The sequence below is a fragment of the Poecile atricapillus genome, chromosome 7 (genome assembly GCF_030490865.1).
Source record: "Poecile atricapillus isolate bPoeAtr1 chromosome 7, bPoeAtr1.hap1, whole genome shotgun sequence".
NCBI lineage: Eukaryota > Metazoa > Chordata > Aves > Passeriformes > Paridae > Poecile > Poecile atricapillus.
The window spans coordinates 3,239,455-3,250,443 of NC_081255.1; the positions used below are offsets into that span (position 1 = coordinate 3,239,455).

At 46.5% G+C, this 10,989-nt stretch overlaps 1 protein-coding gene across 1 annotated transcript in view; it reads right to left on the bottom strand.

Moving 5' to 3' along the window:
• The window catches only part of NMNAT2 (nicotinamide nucleotide adenylyltransferase 2), a 30,454-nt gene extending 20,779 nt beyond the window's left edge, over positions 1–9,675 (bottom strand). The window contains exons 1-2 of the mRNA XM_058842371.1: positions 9,566–9,675; positions 4,493–4,622 (exon numbers count right to left, since the gene is read on the bottom strand). Coding sequence (XP_058698354.1) covers positions 4,493–4,577 — 85 coding nt within the window. The 5' untranslated portion in view covers positions 4,578–4,622; positions 9,566–9,675. The remainder of the gene's footprint in view (positions 1–4,492; positions 4,623–9,565) is intronic.
• Between the last annotated feature and the right edge of the window lie 1,314 nt (positions 9,676–10,989).

A 10,989-nucleotide genomic window follows, 5' to 3' on the forward strand; every position in this document is an offset into this window, starting at 1 on the left:
GGTGTCTGTGCCACTCAGCGTGTCCCAGTGCTTTGTCCTGAGATCCAAAGCGAGCGCGGGGAGGTCTCAGAGGTTCCCCTCCTGAGCTGGCTGCAGGGCAGGATGGTTAAGCAGTGGCCCATGATCAGTGCTCCACTGATTGGTGGCAAGAAATGAAAGTGAACTGCTTGGGGTGTTGGGGAGGACGAAACAGGGAAACCTTATGAATATGATTGTTTAGCAAAAGATTCTGAAAATATGAAGCCTAGAATCAAAATAGATCTTTGAGTCATGGGATACTGAGTGCTAGTTAATAAATATCCAAAGAACAATAGCCTAGCCAGCTAAAGGAGAATCCCTGTTGATGAAACAATGTCCTTCTGCTGATAGAGAATCCAAAGGTCAAGCAGCAAGAGAGGAATTTGTAAAGCTTTTAGAGTTTGAAATGTAACACTGTATGGTAATGTAGTAATTCCTATAGGCTATATGTAAATTCTTTAGTGGATGTATCTCATAGTGATTGGTTACTGGGAATTAGAATATTCACTATAGAAAGACATATATTGAATCGTAACAGGAACTTCACTCTCTTACTCTTACTCTTACTCTTACTCTTACTCTTACTCTTACTCTTACTATGATGTTTCCCCCTCACTCCCCTACTCTCTCCCCCTACACCCCCCTCTCTGTCCCCACTCTCTTGTTCCCCCCCACTCCTAAGCCTCTCTTGCTCTTGATTCCTCCCTCCCTCCTCTTTAACCTCTCTTCTCCCCCCTCTCTGCTCTCCCCATTCCACTCTCCCCCGCCACGACCACGTGTTCGCCGAGGCTGGTGGTGGACACGGGTCTCTCCCTCTCTTTACCCATATAATAAACTGCTTATACCTGAACAGCTTGACCCTGGAGAAGTCTCTCACCATAAGCGAGTGTTTTGTACATCAGTATTGGGGTTTGGTGTGTGTTGGCCAAGGTGAGCAGGTGGACTGCCTGCATCGAACACTGGTAGGGGTTTCATGTAGCTTTAATGCAGAACTTTGTTCTGAATCTTATTTTTCTTCAATTATTAAGACTTTTTGCTTGGGATCTGCTTTATCTTCTCAATACCTCCTTAGGCTAATAGATAGAGTTTCATTTTGGGTTAAAGGCCGCCAATGTTTTTGTCAAGCTTTGGGAACAACCTTTGCCCTCTCTGTCCTTCCATCTTTTCACCCTACCACAGTAACATCCCAAACTTTTTCTCATAGCCACATAAAGCTTGAGAATTGTGAAACTGAAATTTCACAACTGAAATTTGTGATTCAGAACACCTCTCAAAGTACAGCTGATACCACAAATAACTCGGAGTGTTTTCAGGACTATGTGGGTGTTTGCCTCAACCCCTTGGTAGGGATGGCTGTACATGACTGTGTCTCACCTACTTTTTTGTTATATGCTATAAATCTTAGGCAAAGTATTAATTTATATGTATGATATTCATTTTGTATACACAGACATGATTCAGCCTCGTTTGGGGAGCCCTAGTGATCCAGAATTATAACTGGCAGACAAAGCGGGGAGCTCTATTGAAGTAAGTTCAGCTACTCACAAAGTTCAGTGGTGGAATGCAGTTGCAGATTTGGGGTTGTAAGAAAAATCCCAGCTTTCTGGAATCCCAATGATAGTGATGAGTCTTAAATTCATATGACTGATGGAAAGAATAACTCAATGGGAATCTTTCCCCCACTAGAAGAGACTTCCACATAATTAACCAGTCTCCTATTCAGGCAAAAATTCTATGCGAAAAAGTTGGGTTTTGGTTTGAATAAAACATGGCAAAATCTACACTAAGAAAAATGATGGTTGACATACAATGGTGTGTTTACAATGACATATGCGAGCAAATATTGTACTTCCTTTTGACTTAGTGCTGTATGTTAAAGAGATAAATTGTGTCTCTCTATGTTAAGCAGAAAATCCTCATATTAGCTTCTCAAAGCCCAAATATTTTTCTGAATAAAGACAATATTTTTTTCCCAAATTCAGTTGTTTGAAATGCATCAATTACAGGATAGATTACTGTTTTTTTGGACTCTACAGTGCAAAGCTAGAAGAGTAACACAGATTTTGGTTGAGATTCCTATGGCTTCACAGGGTTACACTTTTAGACTTGGGGAGAAGTGTTCCTCAAACAAAAATGATGAGGAATTTAGAAGCTAAATTCTGTGTCCTTTCCTCATGGAAGTCTCATTTGTTCCTATCAGGTATCTCAAGTTTTATATATTCCAGGAGCTCTAGGATGCATGCATAGAAAATTTCCACACCAAGCCACCCTATTTGAGCTAAAACCTGTCTTCCTGAAAGATGTCTTAGTGTTCATTTACAGCCTTCATATCACAGAGAATCCATCAGGCACCCAGGTACTTTCTCATATTACTTGATTACCTTCACTCACACCTACACAACAGATTTGTAGTTTGAAGTGGTCCAGGATCCACTCTTGGCATCTCACCAGTACTTACTCTGCTGAATAAAGTTTCCCACTTTCATCACATATCACATATCCCTTCCCCAGGCAGAACAAGATGCCCCTTAACATATTTAAGGATGGATCTAAACTGAGCCTCCTTAGTCTCCTACCACAAAGCCTGGCTTCCAAAACTAATGTAATTCTTGTCACTGTTCCTCAGAGAAGGGGTTTGCTAGTGGTGTACATGAAAATAATACATCCTTTCTTCTTCTGCTTGATATTCCCCAGCTCATATCTACAAGGATCACATTTGCTGCTTTATTTACAGGACCACACAGAGTTTGCATTCAGTGGGTTGTGCACAATCCCCCCACAGTCCTTGATACCACTGCTGTTTGGCAGAAGACATTTGCCTTTTGTTTATATTTGACATGTGTTCTTCCTCTCTGGACATATGACTTTGCGTTTGACTTTGCTTTTGAACAAGACCTTTTTATCAAACAACCCAAGCCAGGCAGCACAACTGACTCATTACCAGCAGGAATTGCTGTTCTGCTCACTTTGGGGTCATGGCCACTTTTTACTGTCAGGGATTTTCTCTCACATCTTTTCACATCTTTGATAAAGATACTGAAGAATACTGAGCAAAAAGAAAATCTTATTGAGAGTCTATAAGAACACACACTGCATACTAATAGCTCAGTGATCCTTATTTTCTAAAATATATTTTGTTACTTGTTGTTAGTCCACTGAATATGGGCTGCATGGATATCTTTACTGTTACTTAATCAAAATCAGACTAAATGTGAATTACAGAAATATTTTTCATCAGTGGTTGCTTCCATCAATAAAGTCTCTGTAATTTAATTTAAGAATTGTTTTTATTTTTAAATAGTTCATCTTGATCCTTGTTGGCAAGATCTTTTTACTTAGGGAATAGGATTTTTTTTATTTTTTTTTATTTCCAGCATATTGATATCCAGGCCTACATTTTGTTGGCATTTATGAAATGGAATAACAATGTGATCCTTTGCATCTAGAAAACTGTAATTTTCTAACCTGATGTGCAATTCATTATGTTCTACAAAAACAAGGTCTGATGCAGAAATACCCCAAGCTGATTTCAATTATTTTATATAGTTTATGTATTTAGAAACTTATATACAGCTTTTAGAAACCCCAGGAATGGTTCTCCACTGGTAGCACAAAACCTTCAGTATCTGCTTCCCAGCCTTAAATCTCCTATCAGACATAAAGAATGAATCCTGTCTCTGCACTCCAAGGTGGTCTGCAGTGGACATTTCACCCTCACAGGACTCCTCCCCAGCCAAGTGAGACACTGTTTGCATAGGGATTTTCCAGGCATTTTGAGCTTTACCCAAACAGTATTTATGGCATGTCAGACTGCCTTTGATGGAGACTTCCCTTTCTCTCTCCCTCCTTCCCTCCCTCTTGTCTTGCCTAAGCAGGCTGTAGAAGTGATTTTAGCATCCCCAGCATCCGTATCACAGGGATGTTTGGTAATATGCATCATCTCACACAAACGTTTCCCATTCCTTCGACCTAGTATCAATCTAATGGTTGACTACTCCAATATCTCCATTAAGTGTCTGTATTTTTGTTGACTTTTGTACCTGTCTGTGGCTGCTTGGCTCTATCTCCTCCCTGGCTAGAGGAAATGGAAGTGCTGCAGCGGCTGCAGTCTCGCAGACCGAGGACGAATACCAGCGGACAAACAGCGCCAGGACCAACCCCGGAGACTGCGGGGGCGGGAGCACGAGAACGTGAGTGCAGAGCGGGGAACCCAGCCATCCGAGGGGGACAGCCCTAAAGGACTGGGGACAGCTGCCAGGGATGGGGAACAGGTTCGGGAGGCCCGGGCGGTCTCCGCCCGCGGCGCCTTCAGCACCACTCGCCGGGGACAGCGTCCGGCCCCGCCGCGGTCCCCGATAGCGGAGCGGCGCCCCTAAACACTCCCCGAACGTCCCCACCCCGGGGTGCAGCCCCAGGAGCCCTCCCAGGGCTCCCCCCCTCTCCCCCGGCCCGCCCCTCTGCCGCGGACACTGACCGAACATCTGGATGTGCCCCTTGGTGATGGGGTTGAAGCTGCCGCAGGCCAGCAGGATAACGTGGGTCTTGGTGGTCTCGGTCATGGTGCGGCCCTGCCCGGCCCCACCGCGGTCTGTGGCTCGGTGCGGCTGCGGGAGAGAGGAGGGCGGAGGGATGGAGCGGGGCCGGGCGGGAGCGGGGGTGGCGCCGCGGCTGCGGGAGCCGGGCCGGGGCCGCCCCTCTCCAGCACGGCCCGGGGCGCGGCCTCCGTGGAGTCCTACACACGCGTGTGTGTGTACATTCATGTGCACACCCACGGGTACACATCCATCCCCGCGTCATGGAGAGGGGCACACGCCCTGGCACAGATGTGCCCATGCACACACACAGATGGGCACACAGCCGCATCTGCTCTATGTACACTCATACTCATAGAGGTGCAGCAGAGACACACTGGCATCTCCAGCACTGAGAAGATGTAACAGGAGGTTTAATCTGCACATGAGGAGGCTGAAGAATAACCTTATTATGCCCTATAACTCTCTGAAAGGAGGCTGTAACCAGGTGGGGGCACAGTATTTTCTCCCAGGCAAACAGCAAAAGGACAAGGAGACATAGTCTTAGGAGAGACTTCAGGAGAAATTTCTTCACAGAAAGGGTGATTAGACATTGGAATGGGCTGTCCAGAGAGGCAGTGGAGTCACCGTCCCTGGAGGTGTTTAAGGAAAGACTAGATGTGACACTTTATGCCACGATGTAGTCGGCAAGGTGGTAATCAGTCATAGATTGGACTTGATGACCTCAGAGGTCTTTTCCAGCCTAACCAATTTTGTAATCTGCACAACTCAGTGCTCATGGGCAGCTATGTGTGTTTCCCCTGTGCTGCTCAGGTGGTCCCAGCCTAGGACCTGCATAGGTATCCCAGCTCCTCCAGTGCCAGCACAATATTGCTGCAGCACCTGGGGTTCTATGGGGAAAATAACTTCAGCTTCACCCAACACACACATTGCCTGAAAGAGACCAACATCAGATAGATGCTATGCATTTACCAAAAACCAGCCTTTACTGCAAGGTAAACTTGCAGACTACCAGACTACCCAACTGTCTAATTTTCTAAATTTCTCATTTTTAGGACTGCAGCATTGCTGTTCTCCACTAAAGATGCTCCTTGACCTGAACAAGGGCCAGCAGAGCCCTCTCTGCTTACAGCCACTGAAGAGGAGCTGCATGCAGATCCCTTCAGCCCCTTCCCAATGGCTGTCCTGGCCTTATCTCTGGCTCCCACACACAGACTTTCCTCTCAGCAGGGAGTTATTTGCCACCAACAGGTCTCCCTTGCTACCTTCATCTGTCTTCCTCCTCTGTCCTTAAGAGGATACTCCCTAGACACTCATTTCTGCCTTCTTATGCAGAGGTTTTTAGCCCTACCCTAGCAGTGTGCCATGTTTCTCCTTGTCCTGCTAAGATTAATTATTCACAGTCCTTTGCTTGAAAACCTTTTCCCTCACAGCTCAGCCAGGTGCTGGGATATTCATCAGCCTGAGTGATATGAAGGAGCAAGATCACTAGGGAATGAACCCAAGACGATGCTGAATATGTTTGTTCAGGGAACCCTTAAATGCTTGTTGTGGAGGCCCTGGCTGCACTCTCAGGAGAAACACTGATAGCAAGGGGTGGTCTGTCTCACTGGCTAGGGGTGTGGTAACCTCCAGGGTTATATTTCTATCCTGATTTTTAATTTGGACTAAGCTGGTGTTGAGGGAGAGATGCTGAGACAGGTGGTGTGCTCTGTCCCTTGTTCCCTGCTCTATCTTCTGACTGGCTCTGTATGGACATATGATGATTCAGTGGGATTAGATTTTGGGGTTGTGTTGGGCTTTTTCCTGTGCTGCTCCTCCAAGCTTACCCTGATAAGGAGAGACTCACAACCTTAGGAGAAGAAGCATCTTGGCAGTTTACCCTTCTGCAGCTTATACAACCTGCAGCTGTAGGAGCATTAAGTGCTGCTGCTGCAGAGGGCACAAATGAATGAAACTGCCTTTGGCCTAGTTCTCCCACTGCCTGGTGATACCAAACACATCCCGCTGGTCCTGACAGCTTCTGCCATCCAGATGATGCTCTGCCTGCTTTGTTTCATACCAGGGTTTCACCTTAAACACCAGTGAAATATCAAGATCACTTGTCCAGATATAGGTTATGCACTGTCTGGCCATGGTGGGGTCAAGGTCTGGCCAGAACTGCCAGGTCATCGTGAGGATAAGATCTGGGCAGCCCTGTCTGTAGCTCTCCCCTGGCTTTCCTGCTGCCTGCTGGATGGTGAGTGATGTGGTAAATCATCTGTCACTTAGCAACGCTGCTGGCTGGGGAGCGGCAGCAGGTTTTGGTGCAAGAGTGATGCCTGCAAGGCTGTGCAGTGGTTATTTCACCTTTTTTCCCCTCAGTGTTTTCCAACCCAGCATGTATTTTCTTTTACTTGCTGCTTTTCCTGAATATGTGGGTTCAGCCAACAGCCCCAGCTGCAGGATCCAGATGCTCTCTGCCAGCCCTCCCTGTGATTGTTGTGCAGCACTAGAGCACCCCAAGACCCCCAGCAGATTTGAGGTCCAACCCAGCCCATGGTGGCAAGCAGCCATCTGCCACCTGCAGAGCTGGTACAGCAGGGCACAGAGAGAACAGAAGGATGATTAGCTGTGGTTTATTCTCTGAGGAAGAAAGCAGCATGGAGAAACACAGGGATCTGCCTACACAGGCAGCTCATATCAGCACTGCAAAATCGTTGCCAGTGGGACTTGAGACCTGTCAAGCACACCTTAAACATGGCCTGTGGCTCACACCAAGGGTATTTCTGCACATGGATTTGTCCAGCTCTACACCATCTTCACAGACAGGCCCTGAGAGCAGGGGACCATGCAGCAAGAAGGCAGGAAGATCATGGCTGTGTTCTCTGGGGTGAGGGATGGGGACCCTTAGTTCTCCCAGCACTGCCTCTCACCTTGTCCCTCATCTTGGGCTCGGGAGGAGGAAGAGAAATCTTCCAGCTTTAGGCTTTTAAGCTGACAGTCTGCAAACTCTTCAAAAGAACCCAAATTTATCAGAGGAAAGGACAATTAAAAGGGCTTAAACCATTTGTGAATCCATCCTGGCACATTTTGGAGCCTTTTCTGACAAGGGCTAAGAAGCAGATTCAGTTCTGCTCCACATATGCCAGCCCTATGACTCTAAGAAATTTTTTTAATGCAACAATGCACTTTAAAAGAAAAAAAAAAAAAAAAAAAGAAAAAAAAAAAGAAAAAAAAAAAAAAAAGAGGCCTTTCCTCGAGAATTAACAAGCAAAAGATCTTGAATAAGGGAGTTGATCACTTGGTGGCCCAGTTGGAATAAAACCCCTGGCTCCCACAAAAGCAGGTTTTAAATTTACACCAGTTTTTGAGATACAATCTGAATTTATCTTGCCAAAGCTCAGGCTTGCAAACCTAGCCCATGGGAGGGGAAGGATTTGCAAATATAAGGAAGCCAGACTGAACTGGCAGATTGGGGCAGGCTAGACAGGCCAAGCTGAACCACATGCTCATGGAATGGCATAGGACAATAAATGGAAGCACTCGGCAGCAGCAGCTATGGTGGGAGCCCAGTTGAGATGGAGGGAGCTGCCAAACCCATGGCAACCAGGTCTGAGGCCACATTGGGTGGGACAGCCTGGCTCAAAGGGAGAAATCTTCCATTTTGAATGACCCGTTGTAGGAGGAGACATTCAAACAAGGAAGACTGAAAAGCCTTCAGTGAAAGATATGACTTATAACTGAGGTTTGAAAATCTATGAGTAGCCTGGGGAGCTCTTCTCAGAGCTTGGTTCATCATGCACTGGGAGAAGATACCAAAGGGTGCCATGAGATAAAGCTGGATATCTATCGAGGTTGAGGACTTAACACCCTGGTTGTGGTCTCTGAACTGACCCCAAGTGCTGTGCAGTGTTCCTGGGGCACTGGACTGACATTTGAGGCAATCTCCTGGGGAAGGTCAGTCTGGGAACCAATTTCTCTCTTGCCCACATTCAGTAAGACCAGCTGAACACTGGCCACAGATGCAATTAGCCTGGCAGCCTATTTAAAGTCTCTGTTTCTGAGGTTACAGCTTGATTTGATTTGCACTGGCAGGATTGTAGCTGGGCTCCTTGGATGGGGAGTGAAGCTGAGGCACGCAGCATGGATCCCCAGGAATGGCTGCTTGCTCTCTCCCTTCCAAAAGTGAGTTAGCTTTTAGTTAGTGTGAAAGGACACTTCTGCCCAGAATGCACAGCACTTAATCTCAAAAAATTAAAAGGAAATCCATTACTTTACAAATTACAAGGATTGGGAGAAATTTCTCTAAGAAATGAGGCCTATTTTATAATTTTTTCTTCTGGGTGATATTTGCAAGGGAATAATGAAGGCTTAACAAAACCCTACTCAGTTGAAATTCCTGAAGTTTTGCATACAGGCTATATTTGGGGGAAGGAGGCTATTATTAGGGTAAGATGAGGCTTTTGTCACAAACAATTCAAAATCTAAGTAGGATAATCTGGGATGACAACAAATACACTTTAATTATGATAACATAATTACTGATCAGGAAGAATAGAGGACAAAATTAGGATTGTTTAGGTATCTTCATTCTTTGTTTCTTCCTTCAAATGCTGTTGAGGGCTAATTTCCCACATCACAACATTTAGATTAAAATAATCGCCAAACCTGCAGAGAATTTGATGTTTCATCATTCAGGTGTTGAGTTGTTCACTCATCTTTCCTTGATCACAGGTTTTCATCCCAAGCAGCAAAAGAATGTGATGTCTCAAAGATATAAAAGCCGAAGTTTGGCACAGAGACAGAGGCCTGTCCAGTGCCACATCTGTGCATGAAAACAGGTTCATAATATCTGCACACAAAGGACAGACTTTGGACTCAGTGAGTCTCACAGGACAATTAAAGATGTTGATGTTAATGAAGGAAGATGGAAGCAGGATCCACACGGCCCACCTCTCCATTGTTGTTTTAAATGACCTTGACAAAATCTCTTCTGTTCCCCTATCTGTTAAGTGGGGGTGGTCTTTGCTTACCTCTTAGAGCGTGTTTTGAGGATAAACACATCCAAGATCTGTGAAATGCTGAGCTGGTACTGTGACAGAGGCAGTTGAAAACGTTAAATTTATTCACTTTTGGAATTACAAGGCTTTCCCTCTGGAGAGCAGAGCAGCTTCACTCCTGGGCATTTTTGCTGCATTGTGGCTGAGGGCTGGGTTTTTGCAATGGGTTCACAGTGTCTGTGGTCTACCCTCCTTCTCTGAGGACCGGTGGTGGTTTGGCATTTAGGGAAAGAAGTGGGAAACACTCACGGAAGTGATTTCTCTGGGAGCTGCTGGGAGCTTCCTCTGGGTCTGAGACAGGCCAATGGCTGGCCAGTTCCGAGAACTGTCAGCATTTTGCATCATTGAAAATTAGGCCCACCTCTGTGAATACCACCTTTTAAAAACCACAAGCCCGGGAACTTCTGTTTCTTAGCTTCTGGCCTTGAACAGTTAACTGTGGGCCGTCTGCCCGCCTGGCCCGCGCGGCCTGCTGCGGTGCTGGCCCCTCCCGGGAAGTCTGCCGGGTCCTGTTCTGGTGCTGTTCTGCCAGGGCCCCTTCCCATGGGGGCGAGCCCATCCCGGGGAGCTCCCCGAGCCCTTGGCAGTGGCACCGCCGGGCCAGGCCGGTCCCTGGCTCAGCTGAAATTCTGCTGCGGCTGAGTTTCACCGGGAACTGCCGGGCAGGGGGAGGGGAAGCGATCGACCGTGCTGCCTTTGAGTGTTAGGCTGCTTGCTGAGATCCTGGCTGTCCTTCCCCAGTGCAGCCACCGAAAATCCTCCATCGTAAACAGGCCCTGGCAGAGACCGCGTGAGCATCCACAGGCCCGGGAATATTTAACCCTTTCACTACACAGATGGGACCTGCAGACCATGTCCCTCTCTCCAGGGAAAAAAAGGACGGAGTGACACGTAGAGAGACAACATAAAAACATCGAGGTCAGTAAAAGAAAGAGTCAAACCTCAGATGAAAGAGGGATAAGGAGATGCTGGATGAGGCTGAAATATTCTTTTGATAGGGCTATGGAGATGACCAATGAATCTCCTTTAATTAATGAAAGAGTATTGGTGGGATGAAGTGTTCAAGCTGTAGATCTGAGCAGAGGCATCCATTGATGAAGCCAAGCAGATATTGGAGTAGCTGTGATCCCATGAGATGCTTGAACAGAGAGAGACAGAGAGATGAGAGTGATGAAGACCCTTTGCCCCCAGGGAGAGAAGAAGAAAACCTCTGTTCCCAGACGTGATGACAGAGACAGATGGAGAGAACCTTTGCCTTTGAATAACTCATCCTTAAAATAATACCCCATGACTTCATAGCCCATGGACACACCTCTAGGAGTGCTGTGAAAATGGGAGGAAATGTCATAATGGCAGAATTTTTGCCCAGGTGGCCGCTATTCATAGAAATGAAAAGC